This window comes from Bactrocera tryoni, chromosome 4 (genome assembly GCF_016617805.1).
Source record: "Bactrocera tryoni isolate S06 chromosome 4, CSIRO_BtryS06_freeze2, whole genome shotgun sequence".
Lineage (NCBI taxonomy): Eukaryota > Metazoa > Arthropoda > Insecta > Diptera > Tephritidae > Bactrocera > Bactrocera tryoni.
In genome coordinates, this window is record NC_052502.1 from 75,693,255 (window position 1) to 75,714,321 (window position 21,067).

At 35.0% G+C, this 21,067-nt stretch overlaps 6 protein-coding genes across 9 annotated transcripts; 4 read left to right on the forward strand and 2 right to left on the reverse strand.

The window, feature by feature from the left end:
• Positions 1-5,181: 5,181 nt before the first annotated feature.
• Positions 5,182-5,973, reverse strand: LOC120774751 (40S ribosomal protein S12, mitochondrial). The gene is made up of 2 exons (XM_040104509.1): positions 5,772-5,973; positions 5,182-5,687 (listed from the first exon to the last, which is right to left on the reverse strand). Exons 1-2 carry the CDS (start codon positions 5,821-5,823, stop codon positions 5,296-5,298), a joined length of 444 nt encoding a protein of 147 aa, XP_039960443.1. The 5' UTR covers positions 5,824-5,973; the 3' UTR covers positions 5,182-5,295.
• A 239-nt stretch (positions 5,974-6,212) lies between these two features.
• LOC120775508 lies at positions 6,213-7,988 on the forward strand. Of its 2 annotated transcripts, none has more exons than XM_040105716.1 (7): positions 6,213-6,430; positions 6,491-6,625; positions 6,691-6,832; positions 6,908-7,094; positions 7,161-7,382; positions 7,436-7,687; positions 7,750-7,988. In XM_040105716.1, the coding sequence occupies exons 1-7, from the start codon at positions 6,371-6,373 to the stop codon at positions 7,883-7,885; spliced, it is 1,134 nt and encodes a 377-aa protein (XP_039961650.1). In that variant the 5' UTR covers positions 6,213-6,370; the 3' UTR covers positions 7,886-7,988. The 2 variants fall into 2 exon arrangements, with proteins under 2 accessions (XP_039961650.1, XP_039961651.1); XM_040105717.1 differs by having other exon boundaries at positions 7,161-7,370.
• LOC120775510 (mediator of RNA polymerase II transcription subunit 22) lies at positions 7,886-9,559 on the reverse strand. The gene is made up of 3 exons (XM_040105719.1): positions 9,319-9,559; positions 8,275-8,376; positions 7,886-8,197 (listed from the first exon to the last, which is right to left on the reverse strand). The coding sequence occupies exons 1-3, from the start codon at positions 9,431-9,433 to the stop codon at positions 7,980-7,982; spliced, it is 435 nt and encodes a 144-aa protein (XP_039961653.1). The 5' UTR covers positions 9,434-9,559; the 3' UTR covers positions 7,886-7,979.
• LOC120775509 (ADP-ribosylation factor 1-like) lies at positions 8,426-9,325 on the forward strand. The gene has a single exon (XM_040105718.1). The coding sequence runs from the start codon at positions 8,712-8,714 to the stop codon at positions 9,300-9,302; it is 591 nt and encodes a 196-aa protein (XP_039961652.1). The 5' UTR covers positions 8,426-8,711; the 3' UTR covers positions 9,303-9,325.
• A 397-nt stretch (positions 9,560-9,956) lies between the features above and the next one.
• On the forward strand, positions 9,957-10,609 carry LOC120775226 (ADP-ribosylation factor 1-like). The gene has a single exon (XM_040105294.1). The coding sequence runs from the start codon at positions 9,969-9,971 to the stop codon at positions 10,551-10,553; it is 585 nt and encodes a 194-aa protein (XP_039961228.1). The 5' UTR covers positions 9,957-9,968; the 3' UTR covers positions 10,554-10,609.
• Positions 10,610-10,814: 205 nt separating this feature from the next.
• On the forward strand, positions 10,815-20,338 carry LOC120773979 (acid phosphatase type 7). Of its 3 annotated transcripts, XM_040103234.1 has the most exons (5): positions 10,816-11,101; positions 12,165-12,322; positions 12,566-12,909; positions 12,965-13,523; positions 13,580-13,869. In XM_040103234.1, exons 1-5 carry the CDS (start codon positions 10,963-10,965, stop codon positions 13,709-13,711), a joined length of 1,332 nt encoding a protein of 443 aa, XP_039959168.1. In that variant the 5' UTR covers positions 10,816-10,962; the 3' UTR covers positions 13,712-13,869. The 3 variants fall into 3 exon arrangements, with proteins under 3 accessions (XP_039959167.1, XP_039959168.1, XP_039959166.1); XM_040103233.1 differs by lacking the exons at positions 12,165-12,322; positions 12,566-12,909; positions 12,965-13,523; positions 13,580-13,869 and adding exons at positions 15,413-15,576; positions 15,651-15,994; positions 16,060-16,947 and having other exon boundaries at positions 10,815-11,101; XM_040103232.1 differs by lacking the exons at positions 12,165-12,322; positions 12,566-12,909; positions 12,965-13,523; positions 13,580-13,869 and adding exons at positions 18,873-19,386; positions 19,471-20,032; positions 20,092-20,338 and having other exon boundaries at positions 10,823-11,101.
• Positions 20,339-21,067: the final 729 nt, after the last annotated feature.

Sequence of the window (21,067 nt, forward strand, 5' to 3'; positions counted from 1 at the left end):
TGGTCATATTTCCTCTAGCAAGTAAATGCGATTCTTCCAGTTCCTGCTTCTATATTTCGCTACCAAGAGATGAGATAAGAGGACTATAATATTTAGCACTACAAGCTGATTAAGAATTTCGTTCCTGGAGTTCCCGGCTCCATATCGCAAAACTGGCAGTTTGCAAAAGAGACCATGACCATGTTGGACAAGGAATTTGTCTCGGGGGAGGTTGATCACATCATATACTCGTACCTTGCTAAGTTGTAACATCTCAATAGCTGGACATGGCGTATTCCTGTTTCCTGCTACCAATGCCGTTCTCTGCCTACTCTCTCATCCATGCGGGTCAACTCCTTTATGGTGCAAGACCCAACCGAAATGCATGGTTGTGGTCCCATCATCTTGGAAGCTGTCGCAGAGAGGGCTAGTTCGTCAATCAGCTCATTGACATCTACCCCTTTACGACCCGACACCTAGATCAGGTGCTAACAATGAAACAGGTATTACTCCTTCTAAATAAATTGAACAAGATAATCCATCTCAGAACCAGGAAGTATATAAATCAGTGCAGTAACAATGGTGCTTTAAAATCACCGAAATTCGTCCCAAAAGAGACATTTTTTAGACAGAGAAGAGGCCCAAAACGAAAATGTCTATGGCAGGCAGTAAGCTGCATATTTTAAATGTACATATTGACTACTAATTTCGACAGACCCACATATACATAAAAATCAACCCCTTTTAAATACAATCCCAACATTCTTGCCGCATATGACGCCATTTTTACATAACAATCTTACAAAATATGTCCGACGTCATATCCAGGCAGGAAGGCAAATCATCCGCAAACACACAATTCCTCCCTTAACGTCTTCCTAAGCATAAACAGCAACAAACAGCCAATCAGCGCGAAGTAAGAAAGATTGAAAGTGAATTTCACAAAATTAGATCATTTAATAGAGCGCGATGGCGTAAGCGTCATGCAACCCCTATACCTTATTTAATGAAACTTCATTTCGAGTTGAGCAGAAAAAGTTGTTTTTGTTTTTTTGGTCACTTTATGATGCGAAATTTGGCCAGCTGTATCTAAAATTTCACTAAGTTAAATGCGTACGTAGCATTAAGATTGCAAAAGTTCGACATTGTGTAAATTAAAGAAGTTGCATTTTGCAAAGGATTATGTTTCTTAATGTTATAGCTATCCACATACGTCCATTACAAATGCCGTCAATTTAATGCAAGTGATTACGTTTCTTAATGTTATAGCCATCCACATATGTACGTCCCTTACAAATGCCGTCAATTTAATACAAGTGAATTGATTTTGTCATTACTTTAGTTTTAGCATTTTTGCTTCCAAACGGCTTAAATTTTCTTACCCTTATAGATTTGAACATAAGACGACTGTGCATGGGTTCACTAATTTATTAAGTGTAGAGTGGGGTTCTGGCCAGCTTTGTAACTAAACATGTTTACATACTGCCAGATAAACCCTTCGGCTAGTTTCGAGGGTGGGAGAAATGTTTATGTCTGAATACCTTGAATGACGAACCACAGCGGTGACCATATAAAATATATACATATGTATATAAATGACCAGCATCTGTATATACGCCAACTAGTTCCCCAGTTTTTGATGTAAACGCGAAATAAATGTCGAAACCGCCGATTTCGGACTACTATAACATATATGTAGCTGTCACACAAACTAAGTAATGAAGATCTAGAATTTGTATGGAAAAATCTTTAATTTGTGGAGGTTATTATAGCTTCGGTACAGCCGAAGTCCTAGTTTTTCTTTGTATAGGCTATATATCTAATGCAAATAATAATATGCTTTTAAAAATGAGCGTCTTCTCTCTTAAAATATTACTTAAATATAAAATCTTTTTTAATCTCTTCCTTTCAAACACCGGAAACATTTTCTTACATTTGTATAAGTACATCCTGTACACCACTCATCTACCATATATGCCCATTCATACCTCCGTATCTCATTAGCAGGTATTTTGTAGCTTAAAGCCGACGAAATGCCAATTAACCACTTTGTGGTTTATAACTTCAAATCCTTGGTTAGGTCAAGTGATGCTCCCAAAACAAAACAAAAAGTACAAATTTCAAAGCAAAAAATTGTCTTGAGCCAAGAAATAATTTCCTTACTGTTGCGCATGACTGCCTAACAATGCACATTTGTCTACAAACGTTGAAACATTGCCAAATCTATGAATGCGGTAATCCGCAAATTGTGCGGCAAGCATAAAGAGAGTATCGAGCAAAGAAAAAAAGGCCACAAAATAATGATTGTAAATAATACTATAATGAAGGCAAAATGTACAATATGTACGACAACAAGTTATAACTCCATAAAGAAGTCGAGACGTTGTGCAGATGATACCTTATTTATTGTGGCGTAAAGATTTGCCTTTGATATGACAAATGTGTATCTATAATGTCTAAATATTTTGCAAATTGTAAGTAAATTCTTTAAACCGGATATGTATTTTAAAAACGTAGAATTTTCTGCATACATAATTGCACCTTATTAGTAAAAGTAGAAGCGTAATAAATGTATTGCTAAATAAAAAGAAAATATTCACAAGAGTAGTATTAAGTTTCAATATTATTTTCATTATTATAATTATTTATTATTATTTTTATTTTTATTATTATGTATTTATTAACCCTTTCAGCATATACATACATACATACATATGTGTCTATTTTCAAGCTTTAATATAAATAAATACGTTGAATTAATACATTGCTTGTGAAATGATCACATTTCAAAAGCAATTAATAAATGCATGCATCAATTTCAAAGCTTTAAATAATAAATATGGTAAATTAATACGTTGCTTGTGAAATTGCTACATTTTGCAGCCATATTGCCAATTTGCATACTTACGTTAAGTGGCTTTGAAACTTTCCTTGATTGTTGCTGCTGTAACCGTTTGCTTGCAAATACACGAGCACCGCCATTTTGCGAACACATTTAGCTTGCCAAAATGCAAGCATCTTTTTATACACTTCGCATTTTATTCATCAAAGATTTTTGATGATTATTTCATGCATTTGCAAATGCAATGAGACCACTTTTTGAAGAAAACACTATATTATAACTATATCTGCACTTTATTTAACACTTTTCGCATTTGAAACACACCTCACCACCACCCACTAGCACCAGATTTTCACTATCACATTACAGGGCACTACATTATTTTTACACTACCGCAAATAGCAACAAAAGTTGCATAAATTACTAAACTCTTCACTTCTTTAAACTATTTTACATAAACCGTTGTTTAAACACCGAAATTCAATTATTAAATTGTGCTAAACGACGAACTCTTGAAAGCACATTTCAACGAACGAAACTAGTTCCGGTCACTCGGCATTAGTGATGTGGTATATATCGATAATTGATGTTTTAAACATTATTCAAATTGGGTAACGTAAAGAATACGTTAAAAAATTAAAAAATGCATATAAAAGTATGCGCATATACTATTTCATAATAATTGCAATATATAAGATTATTTTTAACACAAATTGGAAAAGTAAAAAATAATTAGGATATCAAAATCAAACTCTTAATCAAATAAGTACTTACGTGTAAAAGTGTAACATGGGAAAATACCATTTTCTTGTTTGGTTCCAATGAAAAAAGGCCCGTGGCATACGCGTGGCCAACAACGGGTTACGATTTCTTGTGGTATGCACAAATGCGTCAAAAATCACCCTAAAACGGCAGGTGGTAATTTGTGTGGGCAACATGCCCAAACGTTTACTATTTTTTATATATAGAATAATGACAATAATATATAAATAAGCCGCCATATGTCACTATTTTGACGAATTCGTGCCTACAAATATTACAATACAATTGATTTTGTACAGATTTAATCACAAAACTGATCGATCTTTGTAATGGCAGAAGAGAAAACTGTACACGTATGTATGTAAGTGAGTATATAGCGCCTACTAATTCATATACATATATGTATTTATATATTAAAAATAATAGAAATGATACTAGCACATAATGTAAAATTTCTGTAACATAGCATTGTTAATTACTAATCGACAAAAGACAACAACAATCGATTATCGCACATCCGTAACTAAAATTTTAGAATATTCAGTTAAGCAGCGGAAATAGTGAAAAGCTATAGAGCGGATATCAAAATCGGAAATATATGTTTCTTGTGTTTCAATCAACATTAGTTGTAGTTATTGGTAGATGTGTTGAAAAGTAGACGTTTTTTGTAGTGTTTTGGAATCAATTTGCAGTGTCCACTTTGCAAGATTTGCAATTTATGAAGCAGTTGCATTTCGAGCCATCAACCACATATAAATATATGTATAATATGTAAGTACGCATACATATATTCTTTTACAATATAAATTCGTACATGCATACACACAAAAGATTTTAATCAGTTGGCCCTTTTTCCGCTTGTCATTGCACCATTTGTGCACAAAGGGTCAGACAAACAATGCCAAACAATACTGGACGTCAGTACGGCAACCAATGGTCAATAATCTCCACACGTCCAAAAAATACTTAATGCGTAAATGTATACGTATGTACGTTGTGGTTGCAGGAAAAGTATGGATTAACGTTAGGCATTAAATGGTCACAACGAATATCGCCAGCGATTGATATTGAAATGATAATAATTGGAAAGGTGATAATTTATTGCAGGTGTGCCCGAAAATTGTAGTAGTTAGCAAACATAAGTTTATGATTATTTTGTTGGTAAAATGTAGTTTTAGGTTAATATTGTCGTTGGGACTAACGTAAAATTCTCTAATTTGCATACATTCATAAGGATTCATGGCATTCAGCTTTTATTGTACACAATACGTTTTTTCGCTTCGTTACCACCGTAATTATTTTATTTAGAGCCCAATTGAAAAATGTGCCCCATCATCGTTTTAATTGCCGCTCAATCCTCCGTCCCCATCATTTGGATCGCATGCTTGGCACGCGCGGTAAATAAATCCCTCGAAAATTAAAATCAACGCATGCCATACGTAAATAGTGATTTACCCCTACGAAAAAAGCAGCCGCCTAAGGAAAATAGGTAAACAATAAAAGGAAAATAGTGATGCGCGAAAAACGCTAACTCATCCATTGAGCATATATTGCTCGAAAAAGGGTTGAAGATACATAAAAACATACGTTTATATACATATTTTTACAAGAAGTGTGACCATGTTTATTTTGTTAAAGGATATTTTATTATTTCATATACATATCGTAACATTTAAAAGGAAACTAAGAAAAATAGGTTCCACCACTTTTCTTCACTTTTTGATAACGTGCGCCAAATCATATACGCCGCGTACGCATTTCAATTTCACGCCAGGCACATCTTGACAGCGGCCTACACGGCATAACACAATGTTGTGCTCTTGTAAGTTGTGTCCCTCGCCGGGTATATAAGCGAGCATTTCTTTACCGGTAGATAAGCGCACGAGAACGCATTTCCGATTAGCGGAATTAGGTTTCTTTGGTTTTTTGATAAGTGTCTTAAGGACAACACCTTTCGCGAAAGGTTTGCCATCAAGTGGTTGTCGTGGCGGACGCGTTTTATAATGTGGACCAGTGCGGTGCATTTGGTTTAAGGATGCCATACGATAGGTCGGCTCGAATAGGCTGCCACTTTGGATAGACTGCAATATGTTGCCATTGAGCACTAAAGAAAAAGCAGATTTGGTGATTATTTAATATGATTAAAACTAATATTTTCCAACTAAAAGCCCATGTGTTATCCACAAACCTTTTTGTGACAACTGTTTCGTAACACTAATAGTTTGCCGCAGGAAGTTCATTATTTCTCTGGTAATTGTTAATGGTAGAATAACAATCTACAATAATTTATTATTTATACTTTAACAATATACTTTTATTCAAGACAATTTATTTTTATTAAACAATTCAATATAAAAACACCAACCAGCTGAGATAACCGAGTGTCATAAGGAAGATTCTTCTTCTTTCAAACGAAGCACTCGCAATAACTTGTTGTCATTACAACAAAAATCAAAAATATTACTTAGCCTATATTTAAAAGAGATAATGTTTATTTATTATTAATATTTTTTTTGAAGTTTGCGGTGTATTAATAAATAAAGTGAATTGAAATACAATTTATTTATTCTAAGTTATATACGTACACTGTTTTTCAAACTGTTTGAGTGTTGACAGAGAACGTATTTTATTGTAATTTACGTTCCCTGGCTCATCTTTCCAAAACAGCTGCAAGATGTTTTGGCTTGCTGTGATCTAGGCGGGTTTATTTAAACAATTGCAAATCGTTTATTGTCTTCTTGTTGTTTTATTTGAATGAGTTAATTAGTGTATATATAATTCAATAAAATGAAATTTCTTGAGTATGGCGAGGACTTTCTATTTGATGATATGCCAAAAGTCTACAACGTGAGTACTAGTACTTTTATATGCAATTAACTTCCAATTTAATTAAGCATTTACTAAAAGCCTACGCAGAAAGTGTTCATTACACGTCTCTATGGCTTGAATCAACTGCTACTGCCAAAAAGGGTACCTAAAATTTATACAAGCAAAGCGATTGCTTGGCGAATGAAGATCCATTTCAACACAAATAAAGAGCAGGTCAGCGCAGAATTATCGCTTTTTCGCATATTTTCTAAACATATGTATACTTATTAATCATGTAGATACTAACAGACGATAACTTCGTCTACTTGGATCCTACAAAAAATCCACATATCCTGCATCTCAGTGATGAAAAGCGCGTTAAAGTTTTTGTGTTTGAAGAAGTTTCAGCAACGCGCAATATGATGGTGCTCATACAGAAAGGTTTTTATTTGTTGAAACGCTCACCCTTACTTTATGATTTATAACAATATGAGTTTATATGCCATGCTTTTATAGAGGGAAAAATTACACACATGTACGGTGGCGCATGTGTTTTTTTACGCCAAATTTTACTTAACGATGTGTTCGTGTCGTGTATTGGCACTGGTGTTGACAAATTATACATGGACTTAAAACGTGCACTAATCCCATGTAACCCTAATGAGTTGAATGACATCATAGATGAATTGGACCGATTGCTACAGTAAATATATACCCATATAATACCCAGCTATATTTAAAATTTAAAATGTGTATTAGTATTTTTTAGTAAAAGCAAAGTAATTATCAAAATACAGCTGCTGGTGGAGCCTTTTGGTAGCGAAGAATTTGTAGCTGAGTTGGGAAACCAGCTACGTGGTTTAGTTCATCTTAATGACGCTTTCCTTAATTACAATGGCCATTTTTTGTGCCTGGAGCACTTCCAGATGGACCCTGAAATAGCACGCATATTCGTTGAGCATTCGTCAAATAAGGAGGAGTGCGCGAAACAGTATATTTGTAGTAATTCAAAAAAGATTATTAAGTAATTTTCCTTAATTACAGTTGTCATAATTCCGAAATATTAGTTACTGTAAAGTTAACTATGGACAAACGCAAAAAAGATAAATCTAAAAACTATTTCGAAATACATTATTCACCTTTGCCAAGTCCTTTCAATTTAAAAGTGCTGGCTTCTGCTGTATATCCAGCACACATATTCGGTATAACATATGGCACTATGGAACCTCCAACTCTACCTGAATATTTACGTGGATTTTGCAGTGTACCTGGCGGGGCACGTTTTCCGAAAAAAAGGTGAAAACGTAGTTAATATAGAAAAGCTACATAATAACAAAATATAAAAAAATTGTATACAGCAGATTGCGCCCGGCTGATTCCGCCAAACCATTGCCACCAGAAAAAATTAGCCCCAACAAAGATACACCAGCACATTACTGCATACGCAAACAGAATTTCGAATATGTGGACGATGAAAGCAATGACGAGTCATAGTTGGCTAGTTAATACTGTTGATATTTTTCAATTTAATATTTTCGTATGGTTATTAATAATAAGTTGTATTATGCACTTAAATATAACTTTATTTTCACTTAAATATGCTAGTATAATATTCCTCTTCGAGATCATACAAATCCATAGCCATTTCATCGCGCAATTTCATAAGTTTCTTATCGCATTCCATTTGTTTCGAACGGAATAACTGTGAGTTGTTGGTAATCGCCTCGTTGACGGAGTGGAAATCATTTAATATTAAATACTGTTTAATATCTGATACAAGTTTCATGAGTGACTCTCCGGCGCGCACTGAAAGCAAGAAAGTGGAAATTGTGACACAAACTGTACTGTTACTTATTTATGGTAATATTCTCCTACGTGCTTACCGATATTCGCAGCGCGCACTTGCATTTCATAAGTGTCTTGCTCACATTGTGTCGTTTTAGAAATTTGAGAATCGCCTTCACCGCGTGCTAGTTTGATGATCTCTGAAAGAAAAAAAATGGCAGTTTTATCAATGTAAGATTGACTAAGTTGTAACGAGTATATGTTCCGTTACTGTATATACCAATACTACAATAATAAATCAGTAACATTCCATCTTATCGTATACTAGAGTTTATATGACTTTTGCAACAGCTGTTTATTGGTCTAATGTACGAACATTAAAAATTATATGTGCCTACATAATCAACCTAAACACAGTTGTTTAGAACTATATACTACTCTACCACATAAAGAAACACTTGTTTCGCATTCACAAGCCATTGCCAGGCAGCAGGCAGAACTATTCAACGCTGGACTTTTCTGCCATAACCATTAAATGGGTGGTCGTTTAACGCATTTATTTGCACGTTGGTTTCCAAAAACTGAACCGGAATTGCGTGTTGGCATGCTAGGATTGGATAATGCTGGCAAAACAACCATTTTATATCAATTGAAATTGGAACGGAACGTTGAGCCGGTACCCACCGTTGGCTTCAATGTGGAAAATGTGCGTTGTGGTAAAATGTTGTTAAATATTTGGGACGTTAGTGGCGATCGACCACGTACACGTACATTGTGGCAACATTATAATCATAATACGCGTGCAATTATCTTTGTGATTGACGCAACGGATATGCGTCGCTTGCCACGAGCTATGGATGAGTTACGTTGGTTGTGGTGTCGCCCCGAATTGAGCGAAGCTGTCTACCTTTTATATGCTAATAAACAGGATTTGCCGGGCGCACTGGGTGCTGAACAGTTGGTCACAATACTGCAGTTGCAGACATTAACACAACAGTGGGCCATTCAAGAGTGTTGCGCCATCAGTGGTATGGGTTTAAGCGACGGCCTACAACAATTACAGCAAATGCTTGCGCATAACCGGGGCAAGAGACTTAGTGCAACATTATCAAATAAATTGTTTTAATTGTGCGCAAATTTACCTTCGAAATTCTCCAACATGCTACGTACATCCTCCTTAAGACGTGTGTTATATGATTTCAATAGTGCTTCCTTCGATTGTGGTAATGCTCGCACAGTGCTGGTATTGCTGCTCATGTTTGAAATGTATAGTCGCGTATAAATAATATCAAAATAAATGAAGTGCTATTTATAAATAAAATCAAAGAACCAACTCGGGGAAGCTATTCTATAGTTTTCCCAAAGAACCAAAACAAATCATTTGACAGACTATATTTTGGAAACCACTGGTTTTTCTAATTGAATGATTTTAAGTGCGTTGCCATTGAATTCATTATTCATATTAGGTTTCATATATGTAAAAACTATTAATTGATTGTTATTCCAAATCTCACTCTGATATAGTATTTTTGCATTAAAGTGCTTCCATTAATGTTTTTGTTAATATTCATAGCAGGCTTATTTTAATTTTACGCTATAAAACATTTTTCAGTACGTATACTGTACCCGCTGTTAATGTAACAGTTGAATGTCAAAAGTGACAAGTTTGCTATAAAATATAACAACCTATCTAGGCGCTATATAAAATTCCACTGCGCATGACTTTCGTGACTTGGATGCCTATACTGATTTCTTTAGTATAAGTATATTCTGATTTATGCAGACACGAAAAATGCTAAGTAAAAGCAAAATCGTGTGTTTGTACAATTTATTATATATTTTAACAATGGTGTCGGCATCAAAATTGCCGAAAGAGGAAAACCCAACTCAAATTTACCTCTTGGGATTAAATGACGCTGGAAAAACTGCAATTTTCAACAGTTTATTAGGTAGAAACTTTACTTTATCTCAACCAACAGTCGGTTTTAATTTAGAGGAAGTAAGATATAAGGATTTGAGCTTTTTTTTATGGGATCTTGGAGGTCAATGTAGATTAAGGTCATTATGGAAGCATTTTCTAACTGGAAATACGAATGGTATAATATTCGTAGTGGATGCAGCAGCTGGAAAAGAGCGGTTAAAACTGGCGTCAAAAGAGCTGCACGAAACACTTCGAAAGGCTATTATACCCGAAGAACTGTTCCTATTGGTTTTGGCGAATAAGCAGGATATGGATGACAAACTAAGTGCAGCAGAAATAGTAGATGGTCTAAAATTAGTGGGATTAAAATATGAATGGGAGCTGTTGGAGACCTCGGCAAAGCATAATACCGGTATTATTGAGTCTTTGGAGTGCCTACATCGAGAATTTAACTAAAATCAAAAATCAAACAAAATTTAAATATATGTTTATTAATATGTATATGTGTAAAATAAATGTTACTGCATTATGAAATTAAATTTGTTTGATTAATATAGTTACAGTTGATCATCTATATATATTTTTGCCATTTATTACTTTGGTATGCAAGAAAACGTATCTTAAGGTGCCTAAGTAACGTAACATTGAAACGTATAAAAATACAACATTGCGTGACAGTTGACTTTTTATTGTGACAGTCATTTGTTCTTGTATGTTTATGTGATTTGATTTCGCTATTGAATTTGAAATAGTTTAGTTGTGTTTTCTCTGGAACTTTTGTGAGCGAAATTTTAATCAAAATAAATAATATATAGTGCGTAAAAAAATTATCTTTCTGCACTGCTATCCAAAATTATAGAACGCAATGCGTTCGTTACTATACGTTTTATTCGCTTTGCTAGCGAATGCTACTGCGCAAAAGCTAGAGAAGATTAATACGATTTCGGATAATGTGGGCAAAGTATACCACTATCAGCCGGAACAAGTGCATTTGGCCTTTGGTGGTAAGTGCAAACATGACAATTATGTTAGGATCCTAAAGAAGGTAAAAGATTATGCAAATAAATACATTGCATGGTACATATACATGTGCATACATACATATGTATGTCTTATATTTTTCTGGCATATTCTTAAAAAAGTTGGAATTTTAATAATAATATACATATATATGTATAAATATGGAAAATTGCAATAGCGACTAATCATTTACAAGTGTTTCACATACACACATGTGTAGAAATACATTCATATAAAATAATTTTTGTTTAATGAAGCCAGGTATTCACCTCTTCAATTATTCCGATGCATTTTTTTAACATTTCACCAGTGAACAATCGTAAGCGATTTTATTTCCGCGATTTTTTTTTTTATTGTTTGGTAGGGATAAACACGGTGTATTATGCAGTGCTTTTATTTTGATGTGTTGGAATTTTTCATAAGTAATTTTTTTTACAGGGCAGTCAGTGTATTTTTAAGTTATATACGATAATGTACATATGTTGATCATCATCATCAGTCTTATGACTAAGTGCTTATAAGGAAAATATGAATTTAATTTAAAATTTACCTTTTTGAAAGCTTTGCAATTCAGCAAAATCAAAATACATTATATTACTCACAAAGGAATATTATACACATCATTCAGGAACATGATATGATGTTTGTAGCCCAGTTTTTTCAATTAATTACTTACACTTGACGCAAATTCGTAATATGAAGCGTTTTTTATTGCTTACACTATATAGCCTGTGGCTGATAAGCGAGCGTATGCCATATGGCGGGCCTCTATTTACTATTCGAGTGCAAACAAAGATAAGAAAACAATAGCAATGACCAACATTTAAAAGGAACAATGCAATATAATATAACAAAAAGCAATATACATGTAAAAAGCTAACGTTACCCGTTCATTTTATTCAATAAAATGCAATTAAATGATAATTAGAAGAAATGTATATTTAATTTATAGAAATTCGCAAACTTTTATTAACACATTCAATATTTTCCAATTTCATTGTTGCACGAGCAATCATGTCTTCTCTGTTTGCACTACTGTATTTACAGAAAAGTCTAATGATGTTGTGGTAACTTGGTCCACACGCGACGATGCCATCGAATCCATTGTCGAATACGGTTTCATTGGCTTTACGCAACGCGCCAATGGCACATCCCAGCAATTTGTGGATGGTGGGGATAAGAAAAAGTCACAATACATACACAGGGTAAAGTTACTACTGACAATTTTGTTGTTTGCTGTTCCAAACATTTGCTATCAAAGTAGATGAGTGTAGTGTAAGTGCTGCAGTTGTGTCACTTTGTGTGACCTTGCGCGCATGAACGCGTTTAGCGTCACTTACTCAGCTGATTTACATTGCATTGTTTTTGTTGTCTTGTGTATAATTTGTTTGCATTTGATGAAACATATATTTTTTTCGGTTTCCGCTTTCAAATTGTGAACAAAATAGGTCTACTTATTGAATCTTGTGCCAAACCAAACGTACGCCTATCACTGTGGTGGCCAATTGGGTTGGTCGCCGCGTTTCGAATTTCGCACTGTGCCCGCCGGTGACGACTGGTCACCCACTATTGCGCTGTACGGTGATATGGGTAATGAGAATGCGCAATCGTTGGCGCGTCTGCAGCAGGACACGCAGCGTGACATGTACGATGCTATAATACACGTCGGTGATTTTGCTTACGATATGAATACCGATGACGCGCGCGTGGGTGATGAGTTTATGCGCCAAGTAGAAACCATTGCGGCCTATGTGCCATACATGGTGGTACCGGGCAATCACGAAGAGAAGTAGTGAGTAGCAATCATATTAGGAAAAAAAATATATTATTAAAAAATGTGCTTCCAGCAATTTCTCGAACTATCGCGCACGCTTCAGCATGCCGGGCGGCACAGAGAATCTATTCTACAGCTTTAATTTAGGGCCCGTGCATTTTATTGGCATCTCCACCGAAATGTATTATTTTCTTAATTACGGCCTAAAAACACTCGTCTTTCAATACGAATGGCTGGTGAATGATCTGCAAGAGGCCAACAGGCCAGAGAATCGTGCGCGCCGCCCATGGATAATTGTCTATGGTCACCGACCAATGTACTGCAGCAATGGCAACGGTGACGACTGCACGCATGCAGAAACACTAACGCGCGTCGGTTGGCCCTTTTTTCACATGTTCGGCCTGGAAGCACTTTTCTATGAGCAGGGAGTCGATGTAGAAATATGGGCGCACGAGCATTCTTATGAACGCTCTTGGCCTATTTATGATTATAAAGTGTGTAATGGTTCGCTGGCCGAGCCTTATCGTAATCCATGCGCGCCCGTGCACTTGATAACGGGTTCAGCCGGCTGTAAAGAGGGACGTGAACCATTCGAAAAAGATACGCCTGAATGGAGCGCGTTTCACAGTCAGGTGGGTAGTGTATGAAATTGAACTTGTTTGCATTTTATTGTTTTGCGCATTCGCAGGACTACGGTTATACGCGCATGAAGGCCTATAATCGCACACACTTGTATTTCGAGCAAGTGTCCGATGACAAAAATGGTGCCATCATCGATGCATTTTGGATAATCAAAGACAAACACGGCAGTTATGTTTAATGTGGGGGAGTGTGTCATGGCTTTTAGCATTTGGTATGCGGAGAATACGTCAAAGTGGACGTAGAAAAAGCGGGGCTGCACAAAGCGCGTATATTAAAATTCTTAAGCACAATTAGTATATAGAAAGCACAAAAAATATTATAGAATATTTTTATCAACACAGCATTTGAGAGATAAAATCAGGGTTGCAAATTTTTTAACTGAAAAAAATTAATTTAAATTAAATTAAATTTTCAAACTTTCAATTGTTAATTACAATTTTGAGAACTTAAAAATATTTGAAATTAAAAACACAAATTTAAAAAAATTAGAAATTTTTAATTTTCAATTTCCAAATGTTTAGATTTAAAAATGAAATATTAAAAACTTAATTTTAAAACTTAATTTTAAAATTTCCAATTTTTTTTTTTAAGTTTTGAGAATTTAAAAATATTTGGAATTAAATATTAAATTTTTCAATTTTATTTGGAATTAGAAATTTCGAAAATAATTTTATTTAAGATTTTCGAAAGTAAAAAAATATTAAGAAATTAATAAAAATGTATTATTATTATTTTTTAATGTGTTATTTGCAACCCGGGACACAATACGCAAAAATTATCATTCCATTTTATGTTTTAAAAGAATCGGCTTTTCACAGTATTAACTGAAATACGAAACACTTGTACCTAGCAAATTATAGCGAATCCCTGTTTATTTTCAATTTTACTCTTTTTATTTTATATAATATCGTTTATATGCTTATAAGCGTAACCTTATTGGAACTTACACGACAAGAAGGTGTTTTTTACCACTTTTACCATTTAAGTATACATTTTGTGTGTATAATTGTTTTTGAAACTTATGATCAATTCTTTAAGTGTCTGTGGTGTATGTGGTTTAGTGAATATTTTGTAACAAAACAGTCAATTTATTCAAATATTGAATAAACGTTTACTTCTGGAAAAATAAATATGATTTTCAGCATTTCATTGGTTTCATAAGCGATCCCTCGTATAAGCTTTCAAAGACCGCTATAGGTGTATTTTTTATAGCATATCTTGACTTTGATTGGAGAGTATGTAGGAGCTATATGTTATAGTAGTCCGATCTGAACATTTTTTTTGGAGACTGAAAATGCTATGCCAAAGATTTTAGGCGTAACTTTTTATAGTCTATGCTCCCTCACTCGTCTTACTTGTCAGAACACTGCACTCCACATAATGAACTCCTCTCCAGGCAGTTCGTGCTGGGATGTTTTCACCGAAGTCACCCCTGCAGTTACCTGCTTGGAGCGGAACCGTCTCCTAGGAACAACAAAAGGTCTTTCCTCAATTACGTCGACGACATTAGACAGTACGCCGACCAGACCTCGGACGCAACAAACTTCCGACAAGCACTGACCGCCATTCACAGGGAAGCCATCAACACCTTCACGGACTCCCTTCCAGTGAATGGCGTACTCGCAGGCAAATCACCACCCATCGAAGACTTAAGCTCGAGTTGCGGCGAGAAATGAGAATGACCCTTGCGCAACTTCGTTTTGGATATTTTAGCAGGTTAAACTCCCACTTATTCAGAATAGACCCCTATATATTTCGGTTAGTACTTAATTTCTTAATATTCTGCTCGGTCCGAATTCAGTGTTTCTTAGTTTTCGAGCACATTAAACTTATTATGAAAATATCAAAGACACTTTTTGCAAATATTTTGTTTTTAAAGAAACCACACGCGACATCGTTGTGACTTGGTCCACGCGCGACGATACTAACGAGTCCATCTGCGAATATGGCCTTGAAACGTTTGAGTTTGTGCAAAAGGCAACAGAGCCACCAAAAAAGTTTGTGGATGGCGGCAGCGCGCACAGCGTACAATACATACATCGCGTAAGTCATAATTGTTTTGGCATTATTTGCCTCCACTGTGCCATTTTTAATACGTTTTCTACTCACTATACCAGGTGACTTTGTCCAATTTGCAACCAGAAAAGCGTTATATTTACCATTGCGGTAGCAAGCTTGGCTGGTCGCTGCAATTTTGGTTCCGCACACCACCGACGCATGCGCATTGGTCGCCCTCACTAGCGATATACGGCGATTTGGGCAATGAGAATGCGCAGTCTTTGCCGCGCTTGCAGCAGGACACGCAACGCGACATGTACGATGCCATTTTGCATGTGGGCGATTTCGCTTACGATATGCATTCGGAGAATGCCGGCGTTGGCGATGAGTTCATGCGTCAGGTGGAGGCCATAGCAGCTTATGTACCCTATATGGTGTGTGCGGGCAATCACGAGCAGACCTAGTAAGTGTTAAACAAAACAATATATCCATAATTTTCACTTACATATATTCCATGCCACACTGTAGCAATTTTTCGAACTATCGCGCGCGTTTTAATATGCCCGGCGGCACGGAGAATCTATTCTATAGCTTCGATTTGGGTCCCATACACTTTGTGGCCTTCTCAACCGAGCTCTACTACTTTCTACACTACGGCTTGAAGAGTTTAGTTTCGCAGTACGAGTGGCTGCAGCGAGACTTAGAGACCGCGAATCGACCAGAGAACCGCAAAGCGCGTCCTTGGATAATAACCTTTGCACATCGTCCGATGTATTGCAGTAATGACAACGGCGATGACTGTTCGAAGCATGAAACGGTTGTGCGCGCTGGTTTGCCGGTGTTGCATATGTTCGGCCTGGAGCAACTGTTCTATGAGCAGGGCGTCGATGTCGCGATATGGGCGCATGAACATTGCTATGAGCGTTTGTGGCCCATCTATGATTACAAAGTGTTTAATGGCTCATTGACCGCGCCTTATCGCAATCCACGTGCGCCTGTTCATATTATAACCGGTTCGGCAGGTAATAAGGAGGGGCGTGAGCCCTTCTTTAAAGTGATGCCCAAGTGGAGCGCGTTTCATAGTCAGGATTTCGGTTATACTCGTCTGAAGGCGCACAACGGCACACATTTGTACTTTGAACAGGTGTCCGATGACAAGGATGGCCAAATTATCGATGCATTTTGGGTTGTCAAGGATAAGCATGGCAGTTATGCCGAGGAATAAGCATTTAAAAGGACATGAGAAATAGCGATAACAATAATAATAACGATATAAGCTGTGAATTTCACCAAAAAATGGCTAAGGAGTTTTGCAAAAGCAAAGACTTTGGTCAAAAGCAATCTCTAATCTCAAAATATTACATATTTGTATTTTTTATTATCTATTTATGCATTAAAATGTTATTTAAATTTCTCAAAATGTATTTAAATATTGCTAAATATGCATTCCATTATTATATAAAAATTTTTACACAAAAATTAAAAACATTAAACGATGGCTGTGTTAAAATTTGCTCTGTAAGTGAAAATTCGAAAATTCAAAAATTAAAAAGAAATTAAAATTAAATTAAATTTTAGTGTGAAAAAAATTTAAACAATTATAAAAATTTAAAATTAAAAAAAAATAATAATAATAAAAATTAAACTAACTTTTAGTACGAAAAAAATTAAATAATTATAACAAGCTCCCATCAGCATCAATAACATTTTCATCTAAAAAATTTAAATTTTTTCCAAAGCTAATATACATATGTACTTATAGCAAAAGCAATGAGCTTCTCAACTAAACTATCGTTTTTGTTTTTATTTTATTTGTTTTTTGTTCATTTTTGTATTTATTGTAGCAATTATTTATTTTATTTTTTTTTTATTCTATATATATAATTTTATTTATTTATATCTTGTTTTATTATTATAAAATTCGTTAACATTTTATTTGTTTGCGTTTGTTATTGCATTTATTTTTTTATTTTTTTTTATTTAATATATATTTTTTTAAATTTATTTTAATTTTTTGCATTTTTTCACTTATTTTACACTTGTAATTGTGTTGTTAATATTATATTTACACATATTTTTATCATTTAATTATATCCAAAAACACTTAATCTCAATTATAAACAAATAAAAGTCATATTACAAAGCATATCTTTTTTATACCAAATAATTTTGCTTTTCCACTTATCAGTCCAAATTAGAGAATTTTTATATTATATCCTAGAAGGAAACGTCGGACACCCTATAAAATATATACATACATATGTATATATACATAAATGATCAGTGTGATGAGTTGAGCCGATTTAGCCATGCCCGTCTGCTGCATAAATGCCTCAGTTTTTGAGATACCGCACTGAAATTTTGCACATGTTCTTTTTGCCACAAGAAGATGCTCATTTCTCGGAACCGCCGTTATAGGACTACTATAGCATATAGCTGCCATACAAACTGATCAATCAAGCTCAAGTCCTTGTATGGAAAACTTTATTATTTGGCAAGTTATAGGCACGAAATTTGGTATAGAATATTATGTCAGGTAATATTACAATCCTCGAAAAAATTGTTCAGATCGGCTAACTATAGCATATGGCTGCCATACAAAGTCAACTGTTTTAATCAAAGATATTGCATATGTTGTTTTTACTATTATTATTAGTTGTAGTTGTTGAAGTAGCATAAAATTTGCATACACTTCAATTATGCCGTTGAATACTCTCCAGGTTTTTTATAAATCAGTGTGCGCAGTTTGTATCACATCATATGGTGTAAAGTGATGTTATGCGATTTACATTAATGTGTCGTTTGAAGACAGTTAACTTTGTCACGCCAAGTTAACTGTTTAGAAAACATATAATTATTTTCGTTATGATATAATTTACCTTAAAATTATTTGTTCAAGTGTGATGTGAGGTGAGAATTTATTATAAATACTTTTTGTAGTTGAATATTATTTAATACAATGTGTGTGTTGTGGGTGCTGTTGTACCGAAGATGTGATGTGAGTGCTGTTGTATATTTTTATTCACTCCATTCTATTTCATTTATTACATTATGTTACGTTTTGTAGCATTCCTGGTGATGGTGTGATGTTAGGTCATATGAGATGATGTGGTGATGTGACTTAAATGTTTTTGTTCCGATTTGGAGCATTCCTGGTGATGATGTGATGTTATGTCATATGACATGGTATTATGTGATATAATGATGTGACTTAAATTTTTTCTGGCTTTATGAAAAATTTCCAACAACCCAACTTATTTTAACGCTTAAAATGCTTCCAACATGAGCAGAGACCAATATTGTGTTGTTTATAGTGATGTGATTTTGCTTTCTTTCACAAGATAACCTCGCTGACATTGTTGTGACCTGGTCCACGGGCGATGCCACCAACCAGTCAGTCGTGCTGTATGGCGAAAACTACGCCGACGCAAAGCGTTTGGTCAATGTCACTGGCGATGCGCGTCGTTTTGTCGATGGCGGCAAGAAGCAGCACTCACAATACGTACACAAAGTAACGCTGCGTGATTTGAAGCCACAGACGCGCTATGAATACTCGTGCGGCAGTGATTTGGGCTGGTCTGCGCGCTTCAGCTTCACCACGCCGCCGGCAGGCAGCGACTGGCAGCCGAGTTTGGCCATCTTCGGTGATATGGGCAATGAGAATGCGCAGTCGTTGGCGCGCTTGCAGCAGGACACACAGCAGGGCATGTACGACGCCATCATACATGTGGGCGACTTCGCTTACGACATGGATACGGAGAATGCGCGTGTAGGCGATGAGTTTATGCGGCAAGTGGAGACGATTGCGGCCTATGTGCCGTATATGGTTTGTCCCGGCAATCATGAGGAGAAATAGTGAGTGTGCAAAGTGTTGCTGTTATATATATTTGTTAAACAATTAAAAAATTAAATAAATATTAATTTAAATTAAATGCATAGCAACTTTTCGAATTACAAAACGCGCTTCAACATGCCCGGCGAAAGGGACAGCCTGTGGTACAGTTTCGACTTGGGGCCCATACACTTTGTGTCCTTTTCCACTGAGGTCTACTACTTCATGCAATATGGTTTCAAATTGCTCACGAAACAATACGAGTGGCTGGAGAATGATTTACGCGAAGCCAATAAGCCGGAGAATCGTGCGCAACGCCCCTGGATCATAACCTATGGTCATCGTCCGATGTACTGTAGCGACGAAAAGGAGTACGATTGCAATGAGAAGCTGGAGACATTCATAAGACAGGGTTTGCCATTGGTGAAGTGGTTCGGTTTGGAGGACTTGTTCTACAAAAATGGCGTCGACGTGGAAATCTTCGCGCACGAGCATTTCTACACGCGTCTCTGGCCTATTTATGATTTCAAGGTGTATAATGGTTCCACAGCAGCACCCTACACCAATCCCAAGGCGCCAATACAAATCATAACCGGCTCGGCAGGTTGCAAAGAGGAACGCGAACCATTCTCCGAGACGCTGCCAGCCTGGAACGCCTACCACAGCAATGTGAGTGCGCCATTTTCAATTTCCCCAATTATTTTTTTATACGTTTTTTCATGCTTTAGGATTATGGCTACACGCGCATGAAGGCCCACAATCACACACATCTGTACTTCGAGCAAGTTTCGGATGATAAAAATGGCGAGATTGTCGACTCGTTTTGGATAATCAAAGACAAGCATGTGGCTTACAACGAGTTGTGAAAGACAGATCCGTCGATACTATAAATAAATAACTGTACTTTTGAAATTTGGCTCTAAAACGGCTTGAAATTTTAAAAGCTGTAGAATGAACAAACATATTTTTAAACAATAGACATTAAAAAATATACTCTTACCTAGCTGGATCATCTAGTTATTTCTTGTTAAAAAAATTATTTTCCTAAATGTAGCTTGAAAAAAAATATTTTAGAAATGGTTTTATGCAATAAAAAAGTTTTAGTTTTTTTATTTTAGCCTATACTTTTTTTTAACTTTGAAAAATAAATTATGATTAAATTTTAACTTGGATTTTTTCTCTTCGAAAATATTTTTTTCACTTGGAAAAGAAGATTCATACCATTTTTTATCTTAGTAAAAACATTATTTTTTTATTCTTAGCTTAGAAATATTGTTTTTTTAATTTAATATGTAAAATTCATTGCTCAACACTGTTTTTTTTAATTCTGGAAAAAAATTAAAAATGAATGTATAAATTTTTTATTTGGGGAAAAAAAGTTAGCTTAAAATTTAATTTTTCATACATTTTTATTATAGAAAAAATTTTAAACTTAGAGAAAAATATTTTTTTTTTTTCACCCAGAAAAAAATAATATCATTCTCCAGTTTATTTTTGAAATAATTTCTGTTTTTATTTTGCTTAAATGTTTTTTTAATTTTTGAAAAATTATTAAACAATTCTTTAACTTATGTAGAATTTATTGAAAAAATAGTATTCAAACCCTAGCTTAGTTTTTATTTTTAAATATTTTATTTTCATCATTATTTTTTATTTTATTTTTGTTTTTTTTTTTCATTTTATTTTATTTTATTTTATTTTTAA

Bases quoted from the DNA above. Each gene is read 5' to 3' on its own strand.
- LOC120773979 (XM_040103232.1), top strand. From the start codon at position 10,963: ATGCGTTCGTTACTATACGTTTTATTCGCTTTGCTAGCGAATGCTACT. The intron at 11,102-18,872 runs GTAAGTGCAAAC...TTCTTTCACAAG, and splicing joins AGTGCATTTGGCCTTTGGTG to ATAACCTCGCTGACATTGTT. The intron at 20,033-20,091 runs GTGAGTGCGCCA...TTCATGCTTTAG, and splicing joins GGAACGCCTACCACAGCAAT to GATTATGGCTACACGCGCAT.
- LOC120775226 (XM_040105294.1), top strand. From the start codon at position 9,969: ATGCTAAGTAAAAGCAAAATCGTGTGTTTGTACAATTTATTATATATT.
- LOC120775510 (XM_040105719.1), bottom strand. From the start codon at position 9,433: ATGAGCAGCAATACCAGCACTGTGCGAGCATTACCACAATCGAAGGAA. The intron at 8,377-9,318 runs GTAAATTTGCGC...TTTTTCTTTCAG, and splicing joins CATGTTGGAGAATTTCGAAG to AGATCATCAAACTAGCACGC. The intron at 8,198-8,274 runs GTAAGCACGTAG...TCTTGCTTTCAG, and splicing joins AGTGCGCGCTGCGAATATCG to TGCGCGCCGGAGAGTCACTC.
- LOC120774751 (XM_040104509.1), bottom strand. From the start codon at position 5,823: ATGAACTTCCTGCGGCAAACTATTAGTGTTACGAAACAGTTGTCACAA. The intron at 5,688-5,771 runs GTTTGTGGATAA...CTTTTTCTTTAG, and splicing joins GAAACAGTTGTCACAAAAAG to TGCTCAATGGCAACATATTG.
- LOC120775508 (XM_040105716.1), top strand. From the start codon at position 6,371: ATGAAATTTCTTGAGTATGGCGAGGACTTTCTATTTGATGATATGCCA. The intron at 6,626-6,690 runs GTCAGCGCAGAA...TTAATCATGTAG, and splicing joins TCAACACAAATAAAGAGCAG to ATACTAACAGACGATAACTT. The intron at 7,383-7,435 runs GTATATTTGTAG...CCTTAATTACAG, and splicing joins AAGGAGGAGTGCGCGAAACA to TTGTCATAATTCCGAAATAT.
- LOC120775509 (XM_040105718.1), top strand. From the start codon at position 8,712: ATGGGTGGTCGTTTAACGCATTTATTTGCACGTTGGTTTCCAAAAACT.